The sequence below is a fragment of the Penicillium griseofulvum genome (genome assembly GCF_001561935.1).
Source record: "Penicillium griseofulvum strain PG3 chromosome Unknown contig_6, whole genome shotgun sequence".
Classification (NCBI taxonomy): Eukaryota; Fungi; Ascomycota; class Eurotiomycetes; order Eurotiales; family Aspergillaceae; genus Penicillium; species Penicillium griseofulvum.
This window is the reverse complement of record NW_024467419.1, coordinates 366,191-389,607: the sequence shown is the minus strand read 5'-3', so window position 1 is coordinate 389,607 and position 23,417 is coordinate 366,191. Positions and strand designations below refer to the sequence as shown.

Here is a 23,417-nt window from a genome sequence, read left to right as displayed (position 1 = left end):
AAAAGACACCTCAAGGCCGATTATACAGTCGAATATTCTTGTTCTAGGATAGAAGGGGCAATCCATTCTCATGAGACTAATGTATATAGCAAACTAATATCTTTCCTTTTCCTTACCTCCAAGGCCCATATCCCAGAAACGAATCTCCAATTCCGTAGCCCGAACAAAGATTTTAATCAGTTCTTCCATACGACTAGGGGACACGTGTTGCATGTGATCCTCCAGCAATGCTATGACATGGACATGAGTCAGTTGGATGTCTTACTCGGCTTTCATCACCTGACTTACCTGAACCAAGTCGTACAGCCTCCGTGTAGTCGTCTGCAACATAATTTTCGATCCATTTCCAGTAGGTGTTCCCCTCTCGAATGGTTTTCTCTCCCGCATGCAGCCGTCTTGCAATAGCTCCATATCCGATCAAGCATGGTGCGAGGGCCATTTGGAGGGCTAGCCAGTCTTCCGATTGGCCTACATCCAAAATGTATCGACTGTAGGCGGTACAAGCTATCCATATTGAGATTAGCACATCCATCGAGTTTATAAAGAAGTACGACCGGCTTACCGAGAGTTTCGGGAGTATTTTCCATCTCCTGCTTTGAAAGGCCAAAGGAGGCACAGTAGTCGAGGTGCAATGCCATTTCCCGCTGGATGTGGAGGACAATCTGAGCAGACTGGATTGATTGTGTTAGATTGTTATTGAAAACAAGTATAGTGGCCATGGTTACTTACTGCTGCTATTGAATCCATGGTCTTCGCCTTGTATGATGCAAGTGCATTGCTTCGGGCAAATTGTACCTATAGATTGAGTGTTAATAAGGAAATGTCTTCTCTCAACTGCATTGAAGATGCCTGTCTCACCAGGTAGAGATAATCTTGCACAAGGTACGCCTTGAAACGTTCAATAGGCAGCGTACCCTGACCTATGCCTTCGACAAACTCATGGTGGGTGAATTGATGCCATACTTGCTGCACATCTTGACGGTCCAAGACATACTCAATGAATCGGTCTCTAGATAGCATACCGTTAGAATGGAGATACCCCAAAGATCCAGGTTTGGGGGTCACATACGGCGCAAAGGGCATAGTATAGGTGGAGTGGAAATGATTGATCGGCCCACTCCCTTTACCTAGGTCAATGCTTGTCTTGATCCCTACCTCGACAAATCGCACGGCGCTCCGGACCGCTCTGATCATGTCCTTGCCAGAAGCCAGGTTTGCAGCAATTGCCGAGGCAAGTGAGCAGCCTGTGCCGTGGGTATTCTTGGATACCAAAAACTCTGTCTCGAACAAAGTGGCTGTTACCCCATCAAAGAGGATATCCACGACTAAGGTTCCGTCCTTCGGGTCTTGGGATGTCTTGTGGTCTTTCGTCAAAGGAAGGTGACCTCCCTTAAGGAGAACCGCCTTGGGGCCCAATGAGCAAATTTTCTTAGCAAGCTCAACCATTCCCTCTAGGTCCTTTGGTTCGGGCGTCTCTGCTCCAGCATCTTTCAATAAGAGAAGAGCTTCGGGGATATTTGGTGTCAGGATTGTGGTCAAAGGTAGCAATTTTGTCCGTAGTTCCTTGACTGCTTTTTCAGGTAGCAACTGTGAGCCACTAGTGGAAACCATGACCTGTTGATGCTTGTTAGAGGAAAGTAGGAAATCTTGAGAATAGGACATTGAGCATACCGGATCCAGAACAATTACAGGGACTTTGTGAGCTTGCATTGTTTCTGCAATGACATCAATGGTCTCGGCAGATGAGAGCATGCCTAGAGGGTCATCAGTTCTATATAGAAAATAACCAATCATGAGATGTAAATGATTTACCAAGTTTTACTACATCAGCACCAACATCTTCCAGTCCAGCATTGATCTGCTTTCTCACAAATTCGGATGGCACGACAAAAATGTCTTGCACACCTAGCGTATTTTGTGCTGTCAACCCAGTGGTGGCAGTGAGAGCATAGCATCCATGGGCCGCAAGGACCCTTTGATCGGCTTCAAGACCTCTAGAATGTGTTAGAACTTTTATATATAGATAAAAACAGAGCCATCACATAGCGTAAATGCTAAGGATACAAGGTCAAATATCGCTTTGCACGTAAGTTGATGGAGTGCAGCTTTTTTTTTCCCCAGCCGGTTTTGCGGGGTGGAATATTTAAACTTACGCTCCGCCTGAGCTGTCAGATCCTGCAATAACCAGAACCCTTTTAACAGACATGATTGAAAGAACCAATCAGAAAATGAGAAAGGAAATCTGCTCTGCACTAGCGATCAAGCTGAAGTGAAGAATGACGGAGTGGGATGGCCGGAGAATTGGGGGGGTTGTGATAAGATAAGAATCTTGATATGGAAAACAGCTCATAAACAGCTTAACATCTAACATCTACAGAACACTTGACCCTAAAATATGCAATTCGATTTGTTCATGATGCTAACTTTCAAAGACCCCCAATATCCCTAGGTATTTACAAACTCCAAAATCATATGCCGTCGGGGGCATCTATTGTAACATGAAGCGGAAGAGACCATCCATCTCAACCCATTGGCGACCACACTTCTTCAGGTAGCTGTCAACTACCCCCTTGATCGTGCCGAATCTTGTGCGGTTGAATTCTGCAAGGGCGGCAACACTCTCCTTCTTTTCTCCTGTCTCTTTCTCGGCAGCAACCCTAGCTTTCTCAACATCCCAGAGACCAGCGAAGTACAGGAGCTGGTTGTATATCTCCTTCTCCGAGTACTCATACGACATGCGGCCTAGACACCCTTCTGCACGACCTCGGGGACCCAAGCAGCGGTGTCCATAAACGCTGATTTGCCGTGTGCGGTTGCCACATGATGAATCATCACATACCAGCCATCCTTCGTAGTATCGCGAGGTCTGTTCGCGGATCTGGTTCTCCAGTTGCGCGACAATTGTCATCACTGAAAAAAGTTTCTGGCAGCTCTGGTTCGGGCAAACAATTCCGTGAGCAGTGCACATGTGCGATGAAGTCACTAGACCCTCATACACAGACTGTTCTTTGCAGTATCGGCATCTTAGGGACAGTCGCGTGGAATTGGCAAACCGAACCGAGTCCGGGATCTGGGACTCGAGTGGGGTGACCTCGGCATTTTGCTGACTGTTGGAGCTAGAGGTATTGATCTGGTATTTGCGAGTATCAAGACCCAAGCACTCGGCGAGACGGACCGCATCAGTGCCAGGAATTGGAGCGCAAAGACGCTCAATGGGAGGGAAGATCTGCTTGAGAATGTAGAACTCAACATCTGGCTTGAGTCCTGAATCGGGCTTCAACACATCCTGCGGGGTGTATGATCGCTTCGCAGGAGGCAGAGATGAGGTTTCCGAGTCTCCGTTAGTCACAATATATGAGATGACGTCGTTCGGTCTAATTGTCTTGCCCCGGGCAATTTCGCGGAGAGCGACTTGTGCCGGTGGCATGCTCTCTTTATTGGGGTATTCCTGGGGTCGTTTTGAAAGTTTCTGACAGATTGTTAGCAAGATGATCCAGAAAAGTCCTCGAGTACATCACATACAGTGTAGATCACGTATTTCTGGACAGGAATTGTGTATTCCTTCATCCTCTCTGCAAGCTCACGCAAGTACTCGTGGATCTTGTTGAGCACAACTTCCTGATCTTCACCAGAAAGAATTTCGTTGAGCAGCTTCGATGATACCTCCTTGGAGAGGGCACAGTATTCACGACGCTTCATGTCAAGACCCTTGACCTCGAGTTTCTCCACGTACTTACCATCCACCTCGGTAAGGTTGACAGCAGCGTACTTCTTCTTGGCATGCAGCAGAAGCCGACGGAAGATATTGTCGATATCGATTTCTAGAAGTCGGTAACGTTCGTTGACTGATTTCTTGAACTCCTCGCCAACCTTGATGGCGTCGCTCATGTTGTCCATATTCGTATTTATCATGACCGAATCGGTGTCACCATAAATGACTCGCAATTGCTGGCTTTCGGCCAATTCCTTGGTGTTTCTCAGAATCTCACGTCCCTTGAAGGTGGTGAGCATTGCCAGAGGTCGAGCATAGAATCGACTCTGCGTGTATCCCAAGCATCCATACATGGAATTGGCAGTCAGCTTCAAGGCCAATTGTTTTGTGTCCCACAGGGCCAGTTGTTCGGGGGTGGCACGCTTGTCTTTCATCAGCCTTTTTACTTCGCGTCGACGGTTGACCAATGTCGCAATCAGCCGAGGTAGAACACCTTGTTCTTGGTCAGAGGAGGGGACATCTGGAACTTTTTCTTCATTCTCATTCTCAGCCTAGTTGCATATGTTAGAACAACCGAACTAAGACGAGGGCTTTGGTTGGGTCAATTTACCGTAGCTGTTCGGTCCACTGTTGTGAAGCAGATGTTGTACTCCTGGATGATACTGGGATACAGACTGTTGAAGTCCATAACAAGGACGAAGCGGTCGTAAAGACCTTTTTCGGGCTCAAAAACAAGACCACCCTTGAATTTGTCCTTCTTTTTCTTGTCGACCGCCTCGTCATCGTCGCCATCTTGCATTTTTTCCTCTGCCTTTTGAAGACGAGACGAGTACTTGTCTGGACAAATGTATTTGTTGCGATGGAACTCATGTAGCAGAATATACTCGTTTCGCTCGGCACGCGTACCGCTAAGTGTGCGTGCCCATGAATTACCGGCAGTATTGGTCAGGACCTTTGTAAGAGGCAGCATTTGAAGACGTAGAACCAATGCCGCAATAAAGTATGTATCTGTATCGCAATGATTGACAAAATTCATGAGGCCTTTTTTGGTGGTTGCCCAGGTCTTCAATGCCGCTTCAACATCTAGTTCCTGGCGGACATTGCCTTGGCCGAGGTAGAGCTGGCACATCTCGGTCAAACTCCACGATTGGCATTTCATCATAAGTGACTACTAGCTGTCAGTATTTTCATATACTCATCTTGAAGAGAACATTACCTTGCCCATGTCGTTGGCAACATCGCACATCAATCTTCCGGCAATCAACTGCCTTTCGGCAAAGAAGTTGCCACCCTTGTTGAAATTCTTAGGCCAATCTCCACGCCTGAGTCGGCCAATACGATGCCAGCCAGGTGTCTTCTTTTCACGCATCCGGCTGAGTAGGATGCCCAGGTCGACGTCCTGCAACTGATGTCCCATGATCACATCGGGATCCATCTTCTCAAACATAGCTAAGAACTTGCTGAGTAAGAACTGTTCGCTTTTTTCGAGCATGATAGTCCCCGGTTGATTTGCTGCCTCAGCTTCGAAATGCATTGGGTATGATCCACCAGCAGGACGCATGACGGTGAATGTCTTGCAGGGAAGCTTCTCCGGAGGAGTGGTATCAGTCAGAGAAATATCTTCATACACTCTGGCACTCGCTATCAAAATCTCCTGCTTGTTCTCTTTGACATTGAGCTGAGTACGGAAAGAAAGACTCATCAAGGTCAAGGGCGGAGCGTCCAGGTTCTCGGAATCTGGGACGAGGCTGATGAGTGCTGGTTTGGTGGCCTGGCATTCAAACTTGCACCAGGATGCGTTGGTTACTGCAGCAAAGTCGGCCTGGTCGATCTTGAGCCAGCAAGGGCCCATTATATTTTTCCAGAGAACAAACTGTTCAAATAGAGAGGTATTGGTACCGAACACATTCGAGAAAGTATCTCCCTTAGTTTCCATTGGCAGTGCAGCTTTATCGTAGGGGTAGAGTAACTTGAGATACTCTGCCTCCTTTGGAACGCCGGGCATTTCAAATGCGTACTTCCGTTCGCACGGTTTCATCTTGTGCATGCCAACCTTGAGTTTTGACATCAATGCGTCGACCTCCGAGTAAACATCCTGCATGCCAACCTCCTCTTCAGTCGCTCGTCCGTTCCTGTGTCGATATTCACGCGGAAGGAAATAAAGCTTTCGCAAGATATTGTCAACCTTAACAAATGCACTCGTGTAGGTTCCATTCTGCTTGTTCTTCGCTTTTCCGAATAGACAAAGACTGCCGTTGACTTCCGTATAATCCAGCCAGAAAAAGCGCAGACTGCCGTCCTCTTCGACAACATCTTGGGCGCGCAGTTTGCCAAAGGATCGCATTTCCGGGGCTGGACTGTTGAGAACGTTCAATTTGCTTCTCACGTCGTTCCAAGAAGCATCCATTACTTCTGGCAATGACTTAACTGGGGACGAGCTTGCTGGTGTAAGAGCAACTTCATGCTTGATCTTCGGGGGCGGCCGACTGCCGGTCATGTTGATGGTCTTCGTTTTAAGTCCAGAGTCTCCAGTGACTTCTGCGACGTCCATGAGGTCAACATCGTCGTCGTCTGGCTCTTCAGCCTTGACCGGTACAGTGTTCCTGCGCTCCACTGCTTTGCTAATTGGAGATGAGGGCAAGATATCACTCATGGGAACATCATCATCGTCTGGCATTGGTAGAGGGCCGTCATCGAGATCATCGGAGTGGAGTGCATGGTCCTTCATTGGCGAGCTTGGCATATCATTTTCGTTTCTTGCATGAAGGTTCTCATGGCGACGCTTCTCGGACAATGGGGGAGAGAGGACGCGAACTTTGCGTCGGGCATCTGACTTGACAATGTTCCGTGTCGGGGGGTGGTTCGATACGACGTTGGTGTCAACTTCTCCGAGGAGATCGGCCATAAATGCATCGTCCTCGGCAGTAGCAGCGGGCTTGTAAAACGGATTGTCAACATGAGGGGTTTGGACTTCATGAACAAAAAGCACTCACCTTGGGCTTTGGAGCAGAAGCCGCGGCCTGTCCTTTGTTGAAGTACTTGGATATGCCATTGTTCATTTTCTCTTTTCGCTGCTGTTCCTCTTCCCTTTTCCGTTTGGCGGCCTTGCCCCGTGTGGGTAATTCGTCACTTTCGTCACTGTCATATTCTGCTGTCTGTTCGTTCCATACTTCGCGACCATCGTCGGCGTAACCGGCACCGTTATCATCGACGACGAAATCATCTTGGTCAAGACGGTTTCGGATAACCTTTTTGTAACCGTCATCATCGACCTCATCGTAGATATCGCCCTGGTCCTCGACCTCATATGTCGAAATTCTTTTCTTTCCTGAGGCACGGAGGGCCCTCAGCTCGGCTAATCTTTCGCGAGCCGTAGGCATTATGGATTGCTCAGAGATCTTTACCCATTAAATAGAATTAATTGGATTTGTAAAGAAGAGTAGATCGGATTGATCGTTGTGGGGGAAAGCAGGGACGAAAGGAGTGTCGCGCAATTCATCTAGGTACGCGAACACCACGCGTCGGGAGTCGCGTTTGGCTGGTCTACTCTGCCCAGGTGAGTGCTGGTGATTATGTCAGCAATAAATTGGCGCCGAGGCCCGTTCAGCTGCCTCAGGCATTCACAGATATATCCGAGTTTATCCGAATATACCCGTCCCGAGATCAGGCGATCATATCGTGCCCTAATATCAATTCTAAAACTAACTACATCCTTAAAATATACGATCTAGTGTTTCAAACTTATCATAAATGCAGTGCAACTGGGCATTTTATCTGTGCTGAAATTAATTTCCGGGTAGAAGCATGAATGGATATATCTACATAGTACATACATCAAAGGTTAGATTTAGAAAGTCGTCTGTATAGATTAAGCCTTGCTCCACCTCTTTCCTCTGCCGCCAACTTAGAAAACTAGCATATCTACATAGAATGGTATCTGGGAAGACTACTGAAAAGGTCATTGGAAAAACATCACAAGGCCGCTTATGTGGCCGACTATGCTTGTGAAATGTTATATATAGCAAAGTCGTTTATACAGATTAACCTTTTTACCTCTTCTTTTGCCGCCCTATGAAATTGGCACATCTATATGTAGAATAGTACCCAAAAAGAGTACTGAAAAGGTCACTGAAAAAGCCACTGAAAAGACATCTATGGATCGCAAGGCCGCTTCTGTGGCCAACTATGCTTGTGAAATGTTATACATAGAAAGGTCGTTTGCATAAATTAAGCCTTTCACCCCTTCCTTTGCCGCTCTATAGAACTGGCATATCTACAGAATGGCGTCCTAGAAGACTAGTGAAAAGGCCACTGGAAATACATCCATGGATCACAAGGCCGCTCAAATAAACCCACAGATGTCTATAACATAGGACAGCATTGAAGGTCACATGGATTTCCGGATCTTTCTAGCGTCTAGTAGCAGAATCAAAACTACGGGGTGGTTCGTTTACCATTTCCTCTTGCGGCGTAAATTACACGTACTCTGTTGCTCGAGTCATATTCTCTCTTTCAATCCAATATCTTTCAACATTTCAACCAGCGCGGTAAAGCACCAATTTATCTGATTGATCTTTATTTCTTGTTATTCTATTTATTACCCATAGACGTGCGGCGATACATCGTGTATCATCCTGCCGCATCAACGAACTATGAGTGCCCAGCGGGTCGCATCACGCTTTATGAGAAACAACCTCCTCTCGTGAGTCTATGTTGAAGCGTGTGATTGCAGCTTTTCATCACAAAAAGACAGATCCGGCTAATTCTCCATCAATGCAGGGCATTTCTCAACGCCGCCACCCATTTCCCGAGCAGCGGGTACTCTACACAAGCGTGACAAGCCGGGTATGTACAATTCCTTGCGATGGATCTAATAGGCAGGCAAATTCAGTTTATCACTCTACCGTGGGGTGCATGGCAACTCCTTTTGCTGCACTGACCTTCAGCAGTCGAATCCGTGGATATGTCGAAGTATCTATTGATCTGTTACAGAAACAAACAGACACCTATACAGCTAAGCATTTTATCCGGTGTCTGAACAATTTTGCTAACACTCCCACCAATCTATATAGGATATCAATTAAGCCTGAGTAGGACCCGAACCCCAAATTCAGGTCTGCGATCCCCGTCCCAAGTCCTTTGAATAACAATACGAAACCTTTCTCAGTTCTTGGTGTTGACAGCGCAGCTACATATTTACCGGATGTGCGACAAAACACTGATTTCTCAGACTATCATACGGTGATTACTACCTATATTGCATCATTGGACGAATTCCGCTAACATATGAGAAATATATATAGTATTCATCCCATCAATGTGCGCACATATGACGGTATCACCACCACGAAACCCTACAATTGCAACCGGTATCTGGGGCTTGAAACTTGCAAAAGATGGCTACTCAAGATACAGATGACGACGACCCAAGAGCAAATGTTAGATGGAAAAGACCAAGCTGATCTGAGCCAAGACAAAAAGGTATATGGTTTGATCGTCCAACCATACGTACTATGGAAAAGTGTCCGAATATTCTCGCTAACACACTCTAGCTATCTAGGTATGATCCTTCTAGCCCCACAAGCACAATCAATTCTCGGTGCCACTGAAAGCACATTCATGATGATCATACAAATACTACACTCCGAGAGACCGTGGACCAGAGCCAATGGACTCAGTGATTGAGTCGATGCATATCTGAAACACGAAAGGCAATACGCTTTTTCTTGACTGATTATACAACTCTTCTACATTTGCTACGTTTGCCTTTTATCTGATACTTGAGATATCTAGATTATCGCATATTCACTCTCAAGTGTGACCCGTTATGAATCCAATGGATTCCTCGCAGCATGATCACCCGAAAGCTCAGATAGCCCGAGGACTACAGTTTGAAGGTGACCTTAGATTTCGCAAGGTCAGTGGACACAATTACAGATGGGATCAAAAACCGGTACGTGTTGAAGAAACAAAGATATCCAAGTTCTATGACTGACTTGTCCGTTGCCGGGATGCAATTGCACATTGGATCCTTCAGAGAATTGCAAACTTCCAAATGAGAAGTTGAAAACCCATGGCTTTCAATGGCCCACTCAGCTTACATCAATTTGTTTGAGGCGCGACAAAACGAAGATTTGATTCAGGGTAAGCCCTTCGAACCTCCCGTTTACTTGTTCGATCGAATTCCTTGTGCTGATATATAGCTCTGGCTGATATAGGATCGAAGATGAAAATGCCCTGGCTATCAACGCAAGACAACATTCCCCTCACGCTGATATTGGAGCACATCCGTTGGTTGCTCCAGTATATCGCTATAGTTTGCGAACTTCTCATTCAGGTATGATTGGCATGGCCCTTGATAAAAACAATTGAAACCCGCAAAAATGATGACACTCTTTTGCTACACTTGAAAAACCTAGCCCACGCCTATGCGTTCGTTGAAGGATGTGAGCTTTGAGGACTATATGAAAAGAACAGTCTGATGCGCGGCTAATTACGTTTGCTTGTTTGATCCAAACCCTATTCTGATATATAGTTATCTGACTGATATAGGACCGAAGACGAAATGCCGTTATCAACGCATGACAACATTCCCCTCACGCTGATATTGGAGCATATCCGTTGGTTGCTCCAGTATATCGCTATAGTTTGCGAACTTCTCATTCAGGTATGATTAGCATGGCCCTTGACAAGAACAATTGAAACCCGCAAAAATGATGACACTCTTTTGCTACACTTGAAAAACCTAGCCCACGCCCATGCTTTCGTTGAAGGATGTGAGCTTTGAGGACTAAATGAAAAGATCAGTCTGATGCGAGGTCAATTACGTTTACTTGTTCGATCCAATTCCCTGTGCTGATTATCAATACAACTAACTATCTGGCTGATATAGGACCGAAGATAAGATTGCTGTTATTGTCAACGTATGACAACATTCCCTTCAGGCTGTTGGAGTATCTCTGTTAATTACTCTAGTATATCGCTATAGATTGCGAATTCCTTATTCAGGTATGACTTGACACGGCCCTTGATCATCGAAGAACAATTGAAACCCGCGAATGATGACAATCTTTATTACTACAAACACCTAGCCCACACTTTGTGGGCTTTGAGGATATCAAATGAAAAGAACAGTCTGATGCGAGGTCAATTACCCAAATCAAGAGTCACTCTGGTCTCTCATTTGCCGGTTCTCCGGCCCTGAAGTTCAATATTCGGGTTGATACAAAGCCAAAAAAGAGGACTCTTTCCCCCAATTGAGCTCCGGACTCATGTTATGTGGTTGAGTTGGATCTCGTTGCTGATTTTTTCAATCACCTAGGTATGTCTCGCCTTCTCGCTCCTCTTTGCCGGGGCTATTCAGCATGGCGGTGCAGTGATTACAGACACATCAATGGATAGGCCAGAAAGTTCGCGAATGATGATTCGTTATGCCTAAGAAGCATACCTGACGCGAAAAACTTGCGGCTCAGGAATATGGAGGTGGTTGAATAAAGGAAGGTAAGTCCTCCACCCCCCATTTCTTGAAACGCTAATGTTGTTTGAAAGAACCTTCCCAAGTGGATAACTCTTCAAACCTCATAAATACTCATAAATGATGACAAGGGTATATGTATACTACATCTTCAGGGGTGGATATGCATTGCATGGACCCCCAAGATGAAGAAAAAAAATTGTCTGATACGAGCTACACAAGGTTTCTACAGAGGGTTGGTTTCTCAAATGATACGTCTATAACTCTTCTATTCTAGGCTGACATTGCATTTTATGACATCCAAGACACGAATGCGCATATGCTTTGGTGGTGGTTGAGATAAACAAAGACAGGCAAGGCTTCCATTCCCTGCATTTTTGTGATTGCTGATTATGAGCGTTTAGCCCTAAGGGTTAAAGTCACACTAGCTGGATGAATTCAGATGAAGTGGTGAACTTCATACTCATACGCGATGACCGTTGAATTGTTCAATCGAGTGAATGCCTTGCATAGGCATTGATGAGGTTACAAAAACGTCTAATACAGAGTTTCGACAGCATTCAATTGTTCGAGAAAGGCACATTGGCAATGCCATATGCCTCGGTGATTGAAATTATGATATTCTGGATAAGAATACCCGAAGTGGTTGTGCCTTCAAACTCTTGAATGATGACCCGTGAGTGATGTTTTCGTTCGGACAGACTATGCATTCGCATAGTCATCAATGACAGAGATAAAGTAATCTCTGGTAAGAATTGGAGACAAGAGCGTAACAACGGAGTTTGATCAGACAGTGAGTTTGCACTTTGTCCACGGCTTTATACTTCGCTGACAGAAGGCATTTAGACCGTCCTCTGGACTTACAGATGATAAGCTTGCCCGATTCCATACTTTCCTATCCAATGCTACCCCCAACGAGGAAAGAAAAGAAGCTCCGATGCGAGAGGAAGGCGGTGCATGGCTACAGAGGGGTTGCTGAGAGGAGACACTGCAATGCGCCTTTGGTGACGATCCAGTCTTACGCACTTTAGATCAAATGGTAAGCCCACTACCTGAGGGTGTCAATGGTAATACAAGACAAGATCTAACTGGTGATTAGTCTTAGGCTGTTGTGTTGAGACGACAGATATGGCGAAAAGATATTGGAAGCTTGGGGAGCACTTCAGGAGGAACTGGTGCTAGAAAACCGAAAGTGCACAGCATTGGCTGCAAGTTCAAGCATTGTTTTTCTCTGATATGCAATTTATGTGGCCGTTACCATATGGGTATGACAAGAAATTGAAAGTTGTCTTATTGGACTGATGTTTGGCGGCATATCAGAGTGGTAGATAAGTAACCAATGTCCGGAGCAGAATTGCTATAAATATCTAGATCAATGAGTCCTAGATGTGGTCCGATATGAGCGAGTACCTGGATTACCTCTAGAGCATATACGTGCCCAAGTTTGACGTATGGAGAACTTTTGGGAAAAAGTGAGACCAATGTTAGACCGTAAATAACCCAAAGACCTCAATAACAAAGATTTGAACAAGATAAAACCCAGTATCATTGAGTAGATTTTCCTGGCTATGCTAGGTATTTTTTCCAGCCGTGCAGGACAGCGCCAGTGAAAAACATATCATCAAGGCACCGGAACAACAACCAGAGGTCATTTTCCCAAATTCCTCTAGCCCGGTCCTCTCATGCAAGAGCGGTTAAACCGAACAAAAACCGCTCAAACATCCCCGAATCCTCCCAAGTCCCCAGTCCACCAAGAAGTCATGGAAATAAGTCGTAGAAAAAACATATGAAGACAGACATATTCCATTTCCCCATTGCCGTAAACTTTTCTTTTTCCTTTTTGCCGCGTAACAAGTGAGAAAGAAAAATTTAACGGTAGGACTTCTGGTAACGGGCGCGGGCACCGCGACCACCGAACTTCTTGGGCTCGGCGCGACGGTTATCGGCAACCAGGAGTGTGCGGTCGTACTGAGCAAGAGCCTGCTTCAGCTGGTTCTTGGAGTGCTCATCGACGTACTTCTGGTAGTAGGCGACAATGGACTTGGCGATGGCCTGACGGATGGCGTAGACCTGCGAGGTGTGACCACCACCGGTAACGCGGACACGGATGTCGACACCAGCGAACTTGTCAACGCCGACGATGAGGAGGGGCTCGTAGACCTAAAAATTCGAGCGTGAATTGTCAGAAATCGATTTCGGAGACGCTTTCCCATTGCCATTGTTGCTTGCGATTCGAGCGAATCTGTTCTTCTGCGGCGCGCGGGAGTTGGTGAAGCGGATGTATTGTGCGTACCTTGAAGCGGAGGATCTCGGGCTGGACCAGGGAGAGGGGCTGGCCGTTAACCTTGACGAGGCCCTTGCCTTGCTGTAAAAAGTCTCAGCATGTTGTCCAATTCAATGTGTATAACCCCATGATCGCGCAACATGTTGTTTCGTATATCCTTCCAAAATTCAATCCCAGTTCTTCGTTTCGTGCACAATTTGATTCCGGCTGCTTTCCTTCCAGATATTTCGAAACAACGTATTGAGACCGATGGGGTGAGGCGTTCATCATACCTTGCAGTGGGCGACAGCGGTGGCTATTGAAAATTAAATGTCAGCGCACGGGTTCATTCACACGGATCTCTGGTGGAAAAAAATGGGGGATCTTACCCGTCTTCTTCTTGCCGAAGCATTGCACACTCGGGACGGAAGCCATGGTGGATTGTCGTGGGGAGGGAGTGTGTTGTCGAGGGAGATGGAAAAAGAGTAACTTGAATTCCCATACCACAGTGATTGCCCTTCCGTGCGGGTTTCGCTTAGTGTGCGGCGCTAATTCTGAATTGGGACTAGCGTGGCACGAGACTTAGGGCTTGGTCACATGACCCGGAGAACTTCAGTCGGGGGTGGATGGAGGCTACAGGCAATACAGGGAACGCTGAGATCATCATTATCTCGGACATTTAAGCGCTGGGTCTGTTTTTGCTACTGGGATCTTCAATTGGACTTTTCCTCCTTCATTAATTGTCTAATTTGCCCCTCCCCGGCACTTACATCACCCTCCGCATCAACAAGATGTCGCAAGTCGTCGGCAAGGTAAACAGCTTCAATGCGGAGCCTTCCGGGCCAACCGCGCATGCGCTGCATTCAACTAAGCAACCCATCTCTAACATTTGCCGCATTAGACTCGTCTCGCCTACTCGCGCACATGGCACCATGTCGATGCCGGCTCCGACGAACGATCTCTCGGCCGCCTCGCCTCGTCGATCGCCCTCGTTTTGATGGGCAAGAACAAGCCCATCTACGACCCCTCAACAGATTGTGGTGACTATGTAGTGGTAGTGGGATGCCATGACCTCAAGACGACAGGAAAGAAACGATTCCAGAAGAAGTACTACACTCACAACACGCGGCCCGGTAGCTTGAAGAGCATGACGATGGATCAGATGTTTGCTAAATGGGGTGGTGGTGAAGTGCTGCGCCGCGCTGTCAGGGGAATGCTGCCCAAGAACCGACTAAGGGATATTCGCCTCGCTCGATTGAAGAGTAAGTGCTAAGTTCTTTCTGCGCTTCTGTGCCGTGGATGGGTTTGATTACTTGATGGAGATACACACGGGCATCTTTCAAGAACAAAGTGGACCCATCCATCCAAACCGTCTTCTTTCTTCATGCTTTGATCATCCTCTAACCCGATATTTCGCAGCTTTCGAGGGTGTCGCCCACCCCTACAAGGAGAATATCGTCAAGTTCGGCAACCAATCGGTGATCGGAAATCTGCCCGAAGTGCAGGAAGCATTCAAAGCGGCCGCCGATAAGCCAAGCGCATAAAGAATCCTTTTTTATATCTCCTTATTTCGTCATTTTACAACACTGACCTAAACCGGGTCTGTGTCTGCCTGTATTCTATTCTCCTGCGATGTTATGATCCAACCGCAAAAGCGCATGGGTGTGGAGTCCATTTGGGATATTGCTTTTGATTATCTACTCCGTGAACTTGACCTCGGACTTCTCAACTTTCGAGCCTGCGGTTCTTTTGAAATGTACTTATAGCACATACAATCACAATACCACGTACTATACAATGCTATATCATGGGAAGAGGTGTGCAGGATTGGATTCGAGATATAGGGAGTCTGATCCCATAGGTATAATAAATGGATATATGTACAGAGAACGCAAAAGAAAACCAAGCTAGCGCCCATGTCGGAACTCGCCGACAATCCTGTAGGAAGCATTTACAGCTTAGCTTTTTGCCCAGCACGACCAACAGTGCACTTGATGAGACCATTGGGGTTGGACTGAGGGGCGTACACCTCGGCATCCTTGCCAGTGTTCTTGATACCCTTGTGCCAGCTGAGATCTAAAGCGCGGGATTAGCATAAATCCAAGATGTGCAGGGGATTAGGGTCAAACGTACCAACTTCGAAGAAGTGATTATTAGGCAAAGCATACTCGACGGTATCCAGCAGAGGCACAGCAGCAAGAATCTGATCTGCCATCTTGTACATCGTCGCCTGGACAGAAGCACTGTTATCCTCAGCAAATGTCTTGAGGGTGACAGCGCGGGCCGCCTCCCAAGCAGCATTGAACTTCTCAAAGTTCGCCTTGACATCGGCAAGACCATTGAAGCGGCGCCACTGCCATTTCGCTGCGACATCGGTGCTGAGGAGACGGTCCCAGGTCTCCTTGAGGGTGGTGTACTCGTCGCGGACGAAACCCCAGAACTGCGAACCGGTGCTCTTCAGCACGGTCAAGCCATTGATGGCAGATTTGATGTCGATGCCCTTGCCCTCAATGACATCAACTTGCACATCTCGCGTCTCGGATCCCGGCTTGATGAACGAGTGCGGGTGAGGCTTGCCGTCGACTTCCATGCGCACCCAGCGGTGGGTCACTATATTGACGTGCGCTGCGTGGATGTGGCTGTACTTCTCGATGAAGTGTGTGCCCAGAATCGAGCCGAACAGCTCCGGTGTGGTTACATCGTTCTGCTTGGCTGTGATGAAGATGGTATTCTTGATCGAGTCGGTTGCGACAACGACACTGTTGTCGGCTTTGGTGTAACTGTGGAGACCTTTACGTTAGCTTCAACTTTTTTTTTTGGAAGATCAGAGATGTCGCCAGACTTACGAGGTCTCGATGTCGCCTTCCAGCAGGACACAGACGGTCATCTCCACGACAGTCTGGATTCCGGTCTTCTCATCGCGGTCAACCTTGCACACGCGGACATTGTCCTTGCCGTAGCGGGCAGCTGCCAATGCGCTCATTTTGAATTGTGAGTAGTAATATCGAAGAGAAGAGGAAAACAGAGAAGTACGCTTGAGGACAAAATAATTAAAAGCAGATCCAATCTTATTTATTCTGGAATTCGCCAAATTGGCTGATCAAAAGAGAGCATCGGGCACCTCCGATGGCCGCGATGGTCGCGAGTGGCCGGTCTCCCCTCAAATCCCGATCTTATCAGTTCGAGTCCATTTTCTTCTATGAATCCGTCCAAGGGTGTATGGCATGATACTTCCATTCTCAACTTCTTCCAGGGGAAAAATATTTCCTTTTTTCCCCGGACTTTCAGGCCAGTGGAGATCATCTCACATTCTCCGAATCCCGAAATTCCGACCTCCGCAAACATCAAGTCCAGACCCCTAGATTATTATATTTCAAATCCCTTATGCATTGTACGATAGTGCGAGATCCCGGATGTCACCCCCGGAGACCTCCACTGCGGACGGCAAGCTGCGAGAAAGACGTGGAACTCAGCGCTGACATTGCTCTCTGACCAGAAGATGCTCATGCAGTGGCCTCATGGCTGGTGATACAATGCGGGGAGAAAACTGTCACCATCTGTACGTTGACTCGCCTTGATGACGAGAGATGATGGCTTTTCTCCCATTCTTCCTTGTTCATTTGTGTACTTTCTACGTCGGGGATACCTTCGGGGCTAAAACGGTCTTGCATCTATCGTCTACGGTAGCTTGGATCTATATCCTCCCCGGTATATGCTAGGCTGCTCATGCAAATCGGGTATCTATGAGGCCTACAGAGCACATAGATCTTCCCAAACAACCTACAAGGAACACAAACATCACCAGGGTGCTTATGTCGGTTCAACAACACCTAGAATTAAGCTTGACATCTTCGCCGAAATTCGGTAGTGGAAGAGCCTCAATACCCACAGAGCACATGACAGTACCTACACATCGCAATAGGAAAATGTCTGCCATACACATCCTCTCACAGCATGTGCAAATGTCAAACACACTGACGCATCTAGCGGTCGACAACGATTGTCATAATAAAGTTGATTTGCCTCAATGGAGCTGACAATATTACCCGAAGCGTATCATGTGCTCAGCCACACTGCCGACCAAGCTGCTCCGGCGACCAAAGCAAAGTTTCGTCTTTGGGCAGGGTATAACCAAGATATCTAACTGTGTGGCAATCTCTTTCATACATACCGGACCCCAAATACTCATCCAATTTGCAGTGGGAGAATCCCGTAACGAAGTCTATAATATGTATACCAGATCCAGATAGCAGACTGAATTCTTCTTTTTTTCACTGAATGAATAACCCACGAAGGTGCATTATAGAAACGAAGGCCAAGCATATACCAATCACCCGCTGAGATTATAATCCTCGAATCGGAGTGTGTGGTTGGTGGTGATGTGGTATGTCTGCAACGTCGATCTGACGAATCTTGCATGCAGTGCACATTTCCAAGCCCTATGAATCAATATTATATCCCGCGATTGGATGAGGTGCCTATGAGTAAAAAGCGGACAACAACTCTCTCCGGTTCTCGGCCAAGCTGGGCTGACGGGCTTCTTGGTTCTTCTTTGTTCAACAAAGAGTCTTCACTTGCCGATTATGTCTGGTATTTATCGACTTCCGATTCTGTTTTGCTCTTAGCCTTCGACTGCTTTCGAGTTATTCGGAAATCCATATTAGTGATTAGGACTACCGAGGGCCTTCTTTGTTTCCATCTCGCAGACAAGCGCTCGTCCAGGTAATCATGACTATGGGTGATCTATCAAATTTGAAGAGAAAGCCGGGGGGAAAACGTGCTCCCTGGCTGTTGAAGTTTCGTTCCTCAACAAGTTTTATCATAGGTGCAGTCTGGATGTCTACCTTCACGGTATGTGAGAGGCTATTTGGATATATTATAAGTCATCAACTGACCGAGACTCGATTGGAATAAGGAATTCCTCCTATATGCCATGGTAAGCAAAGCGCATTACCTGAATACGAATTGGACACAGAATCAACAAACCACAGATAGTTCCCGTGATGCCAACAGCCCTCATAACCCGAGCCGGAGTCGAATATGACCACCGTATGTATGGTTCCTGTCCTCCTAACAGCTTTTCCACGGAAATTACCGCATACTCATCTTCAACCAGGAGAATTTTGGGTCAGTGTTCTTCTCATGTCTGAAGCAGGCACGGCTCTGCTGATGTGTCCCATATTCGGCTACCTGGTCGACCGCGGACGGACACGTCGAGTGCCTTTCATCGGTGCCCTAGTCATATTAACTGGCTGCATGTTGGTCTTGCAGCTGGCGCATTCCATCGCAGCATTTGTCGCGGCCCGTGTACTCCAAGGCATCGCAGCCGCTTTAGTAGTAGTAGCGTCATTCGCTCTCATCGGTGACGCTGTGGCCCAGGAACGTCTCGGTCAAACGATAGGGTATCTTGGCTCCGCAATTGCATCGGGCTTCTTGCTAGGTCCGTTCCTCGGTGGCGTGGTGTATAATTCCGGAGGGTACAATGCCGTGTTCTGGTTTGCATATCCTATTATTGCGCTTGATATGGTTATGCGGCTGGTTCTGATCGAGAAGAAGGTCGCTGCTAAATGGATCGGAGAATCGAATGGGGATTTGGAGTCGGATCTGGATACCGCACAGCGTATTCCTTCTGTCGGGTCTCGCGAACCACAGGTCGTTCAGAGAAGGAAGGGGTTCGTCATCTTCCAGATGCTCAAAGAGCGCCGAGTGTTGATCTCTTCATGGGCGCTTCTTGCCCAGGGAATATTGCTTTCTGCGTTTGATGCGGTATGTACCAGACTCGACGTCTTTCACATGATGCACACTAGCTAACCATATCAAGACACTCCCCATATTCGTTGAAACGACGTTTGGTTGGAACGCCCTCGGCATGGGGCTAATATTCCTCCCAATGGCCGTCCCAGCCTTCTTCGAGCCGCTGTTCGGCAGCTTCACCGATAGGTTCGGTGCCCGCTTCGTAGCCTTCGGCTGTTTCGTTTTGCTCTCGCCCACTCTCATCTGCCTCCGCTTTGTCCAGACGAAGTCGAACGAACAGATTGCTCTGTTAGTATCATTACTCTTTCTTATCGGGATATTCCTCCACGCCTGTGCGCCTGCTATGTACGTTGAGACACAGCTCGCGCTCACAGCGATGGAACTCAAGAATCCAGGAATTCTTGGACCCAAGGGTGCTGTGGCGCAGGGATTTGGATTGCAGAGCATGTGCCAATTTGCGGGAGTGTTCTTTGGACCGCTTTGGGGTGGTTTTGTCGAGTATCATTTTGGATGGGGCGCTATGACGGGCACTTTAGGGGTCTTAGTAGCGCTCACTGCACTTCCGATGTTGTGGTTGGGAGAAAGTGAAGAGGAAAGGGCTTTAATGAGTTAAATGAGGGTTACGCAGTTAGGCAGCACTTTTTTGGGGGTGAAGGCAAGTATAAGTTCTGCCTATTGCCCTACATCGTACATCATATCATGTAGGTGACCTCGGAACTATACGTTGCACCTGGATTTCTTATACTACCTGTTTTCATAAGGTGATGTTATCTGTGATATACTTGTATACCTGGAATCTTTAGCATCTTTTGTATTTCATCTTCTACTGTAGCTGCAATGTATGGGCCTAGGGAACCACGCCATTGATTAAGATCTTCCCGATTTATCAAAGCCAAGTAAGAGAAAGAGAGGAGAGACCTAACTGGCTACATCGTCATATGGCCCCCAACATAGAGACGGTGGATTCTAGTTGGAAGTTGAGGCATTTCTATAACATGAAGTTCGAAAATGGTTAGCCCCATATAGAAGGCTCCACTATGATGTTAAGGTTATCGCCTGGACTATCCCAATTCGGCATATTTCATGCTTTCAACCTGTTTAGGCTTATCTTTGACATTCCACTCTCTCATCTCCTCATATTGACCATATTGGGATTCTTACCTTCAACATAAATACTGAGAGCATTGTCTACTTCTTCACTTCATCCAAAGTCCAAGACTCTCATCCAGACCTCACTAGTAATCTACCAATCCAATTATCCGTTCCAACCATGCCTGCAACCAACAAAACCTGGCACATCCAGCACCACGCCCTCACACACAAACCAGACAAAACAAAGCGATACATCTGTCCATCAGAAACAAGCCCCCACCTAGCAACCCTACTAAGCTTCCCCTCACGACGCTCTACCCTCCCAGAACTGCACGCCAAAACAACCAACGAGATAATATCCCTCGCAGCAGCAATCGCAGCCTTCGAGCCCGTCCGCCTGCACACCCGACCAGAAGACATCCCGCAAGCCCAAGCCCTGCTCGACAAACAAACCACCCTCCCACCGCAGCACCGCGCCAACATATCCATTGTCTCAGCCCCAACCAACCACTGCTGGATCCGCGACACAGGACCCGTGTACATCCGCAGTGCCGACGCAGCAGATAAATCCCGCTACGCAATCGACTTCCGCTTCTGCGAATGGGGCCACAAAACAACCGAACGCATCTACGGCCCCAACGCCTCGTCCACAGCAGCAAAGGCGCTGGAGACTTCCCCGCAGTACGCGGAGTGGCCGGTCATGGACGACGAAGCCATGCGCGAGAACACGGCTTTTGCAAAGACCGTGCTAGATCTCGAAAATGCCAAGGCGAATACTGTTATGGATGCTGTTATGCGTGTGGATACGGATATCAGGCTCGAGGGGGGCGGTATTGAAGTTGACGGCGAGGGGACGTTTATGGCAACGGAGAGTAGTATTATCGGAGATGCGCGGAATGCTGGACTCGGGAAGGCGGAAATCGAGGCTGAGCTCGGCCGGTTGCTAGGTGTCACCACTTTTATTTGGTTTCCTGGTCGCGTTGGGCTTGATGTTACGGATGTGCATATTGATGCTGAGGCACGGTTTGTGAGGCCTGGTGTTGTTGTTGTGTGTCGTCCGCATGAGAAGGCGGAGAAGGTGCATTGGGAGATCTATTCGGAGATTCGGGAGGTCTTGGAGAGATCTACTGATGCTCGTGGGCGTCGGTTCGAGGTTCATGATGTTGTTGAACCGGATCCGAGCTGCGTTAAGGGAGATGTTGCTGGAGAGGAGGATGCGCCGGCGGCTTCGTATGTTAACTTTTATTTCGTCAACGGGGGACTGGTTATGCCGGCGTTTGGGGATGCTGAGGCTGATGCGAAGGCCTTTGAGTTGCTGAAGGGGTTGGTTCCTGAGAGAGAGGTTCGTCAGGTTGAGGTTAATGCCTTGCCTAGGACTGGAGGCGTGCTGCATTGTGTTACGCAGCAGGTGATGTGAGGGAGCTCTAAGGTGTACATAGATCTTATCTTTTACTTGACAGTGATCAAATATGAAATCAGATATCAAATACACTAAACCTAATATCTTATTCGTGCATATGCATGTAGCCTATAGGAGAAGACCCAAAGTATTTGAACATACATAGTATAATATGGACGATGCTGATATCGAAAAAGCATGTTTTTGATCAGCAAACTAAGGTGCTGAGAAATGTAGACAGAACGAACAGAGAGGAGAGGGAAAAGGCCAAACGATAGACTAAACAAACCCAATCGACCCACGTATATCATAACTCATGTAGAATAGTGTAAGATTTATATCGTTTTTGGGCTTCTTTGTACCAGCAAATTCACCGGCAAGAAACCAAGATCACCAGTCGAAACTTGATATCTTCCCCAAGAATCCCGATTCCAGACTTAGCAGAATCAAAGACCCGGTGGAAGAATCGAGTGAAGGGGAAGAAAAAGAGAAAAACGCCGTCCCAGGACACCTCAGTAATGCCGCGCCACATAACAGACCAAGAGAACGCGGACGAGAACCCAAAAAGGAAAAATAAACATGCGTAAACCTCGTAGAGCAGAGCCGTGATAGAGCAGGGCCAGATATCCACCCGATCAAGTATCCGTTACGGCTCCCAGGATGATAGCCACGGGCATGCATCGAACAAAATCAAGATCAGGCCAAAAATCAATCCAACCATCATAGAACCCTCTTGGGACCCTATTCACCCCACATCGTATACCTCAAAGACTCAACTGATCAATACTCCCCACCCGCCCACTCCCGCCAAGCCGCCCCCCACCCTTCGTAACCATCCCGAGCCGATAGAAGCGCTCTTCGCCGGCCGGCGTCCTCCCACCAATATACCACTTCTCAGGACCTATAGCATCGCGGAACCCGCCGGAGCCGCTGGAGGAGTCACTCCCGCGACGTTGGCGGTCTGAAGTGCTACGGTTGATCGGGATAGGTGTTGAGGTGGACGATGGTGGTGTGGAGGAGAGGGATGATTGGTCGTGGTGGTAGTGATGTGAAGGGGCGGGGCTTGGGCCTTGGACTGGACCGGCTGGTGCTGTACTTGGTGCCGAGGAGGAGTTGGATGATGTGTGGGTGTGATGATGGTTATGGTTGTGGTTGTGATTATGATGAGTGTGGTGGGCTCCGGCGGCAGTGGATGATGGTGCTGAGGAGCCTTGGGCTGAGTTTGCTGCTTTTGTGGCGATGGTGCGGGCGCTCTGGGAGATTTGGGCGGAGGAGATGGTTGAGGTGGTGCCGACTTGCTGAGTGGGTTTATAGGTTGACTGGGCGCGGAAGGCGGCCAGGAAGTTGGCGAGGAATGGACGGTTGTTAGACATGGTACAGAGGATTCACATAGACGAGAGAAGTGATATTGAGAAGTAGAACATGTAGAACAGAGAAGTTTCGATTTCAAGAGATTCCGATCCCTCCAATCACGGGTACTGGATTATTGACATGACGTTACTTAGGAAGTTTCCGGGTCTTTTCGATTTTCTCCGCTTCTCCGCTACTCCGCAACATCTATCAGCTGATATTATACGGAGTACTAGGAACAATTTTGTGCAAGTCAAATGGATCATAAGTCTATTTCTAACTGCTTTTCTAGTAAAGCCCAAACAAAACACCTTAAATCACACCTCAAGAAATTCCCGAAGCACATATATGTCCTGCCATGCCGACTTTACAC

At 47.6% G+C, this 23,417-nt stretch overlaps 8 protein-coding genes across 8 annotated transcripts; 3 read left to right on the top strand and 5 right to left on the bottom strand.

The window, feature by feature from the left end:
* Positions 1-93: 93 nt before the first annotated feature.
* PGRI_072810 (uncharacterized protein) lies at positions 94-2,206 on the bottom strand (the record flags this gene model as incomplete). The annotated part of the gene is made up of 9 exons (XM_040794995.1): positions 94-230; positions 289-504; positions 563-671; positions 730-795; positions 859-1,009; positions 1,070-1,614; positions 1,672-1,754; positions 1,813-1,994; positions 2,154-2,206. 9 exons carry the CDS (start codon positions 2,204-2,206, stop codon positions 94-96), a joined length of 1,542 nt encoding a protein of 513 aa, XP_040652672.1.
* A 282-nt stretch (positions 2,207-2,488) lies between these two features.
* PGRI_072800 (DNA-directed DNA polymerase alpha catalytic subunit POL1) lies at positions 2,489-7,092 on the bottom strand (the record flags this gene model as incomplete). The annotated part of the gene is made up of 5 exons (XM_040794994.1): positions 2,489-3,469; positions 3,523-4,263; positions 4,323-4,880; positions 4,929-6,647; positions 6,706-7,092. The coding sequence occupies 5 exons, from the start codon at positions 7,090-7,092 to the stop codon at positions 2,489-2,491; spliced, it is 4,386 nt and encodes a 1,461-aa protein (XP_040652671.1).
* A 5,963-nt stretch (positions 7,093-13,055) lies between these two features.
* PGRI_072790 (40S ribosomal protein uS9) lies at positions 13,056-13,884 on the bottom strand (the record flags this gene model as incomplete). The annotated part of the gene is made up of 4 exons (XM_040794993.1): positions 13,056-13,346; positions 13,480-13,551; positions 13,743-13,765; positions 13,839-13,884. 4 exons carry the CDS (start codon positions 13,882-13,884, stop codon positions 13,056-13,058), a joined length of 432 nt encoding a protein of 143 aa, XP_040652670.1.
* Positions 13,885-14,240: 356 nt separating this feature from the next.
* PGRI_072780 (mitochondrial 54S ribosomal protein uL13m) lies at positions 14,241-14,993 on the top strand (the record flags this gene model as incomplete). The annotated part of the gene is made up of 3 exons (XM_040794992.1): positions 14,241-14,261; positions 14,351-14,711; positions 14,869-14,993. 3 exons carry the CDS (start codon positions 14,241-14,243, stop codon positions 14,991-14,993), a joined length of 507 nt encoding a protein of 168 aa, XP_040652669.1.
* Positions 14,994-15,400: 407 nt separating this feature from the next.
* PGRI_072770 (urate oxidase) lies at positions 15,401-16,432 on the bottom strand (the record flags this gene model as incomplete). The annotated part of the gene is made up of 3 exons (XM_040794991.1): positions 15,401-15,525; positions 15,583-16,229; positions 16,296-16,432. 3 exons carry the CDS (start codon positions 16,430-16,432, stop codon positions 15,401-15,403), a joined length of 909 nt encoding a protein of 302 aa, XP_040652668.1.
* A 2,020-nt stretch (positions 16,433-18,452) lies between these two features.
* PGRI_072760 (MFS transporter) lies at positions 18,453-19,816 on the top strand (the record flags this gene model as incomplete). Its single annotated transcript, XM_040794990.1, has 3 exons — positions 18,453-18,498; positions 18,566-19,215; positions 19,271-19,816. 3 exons carry the CDS (start codon positions 18,453-18,455, stop codon positions 19,814-19,816), a joined length of 1,242 nt encoding a protein of 413 aa, XP_040652667.1.
* Positions 19,817-20,473: 657 nt separating this feature from the next.
* PGRI_072750 (agmatine deiminase family protein) lies at positions 20,474-21,712 on the top strand (the record flags this gene model as incomplete). Its single annotated transcript, XM_040794989.1, has 1 exon — positions 20,474-21,712. The coding sequence occupies one exon, from the start codon at positions 20,474-20,476 to the stop codon at positions 21,710-21,712; it is 1,239 nt and encodes a 412-aa protein (XP_040652666.1).
* Positions 21,713-22,458: 746 nt separating this feature from the next.
* On the bottom strand, positions 22,459-23,067 carry PGRI_072740 (uncharacterized protein; the record flags this gene model as incomplete). The annotated part of the gene is made up of 1 exon (XM_040794988.1): positions 22,459-23,067. One exon carries the CDS (start codon positions 23,065-23,067, stop codon positions 22,459-22,461), a length of 609 nt encoding a protein of 202 aa, XP_040652665.1.
* Between the last annotated feature and the right edge of the window lie 350 nt (positions 23,068-23,417).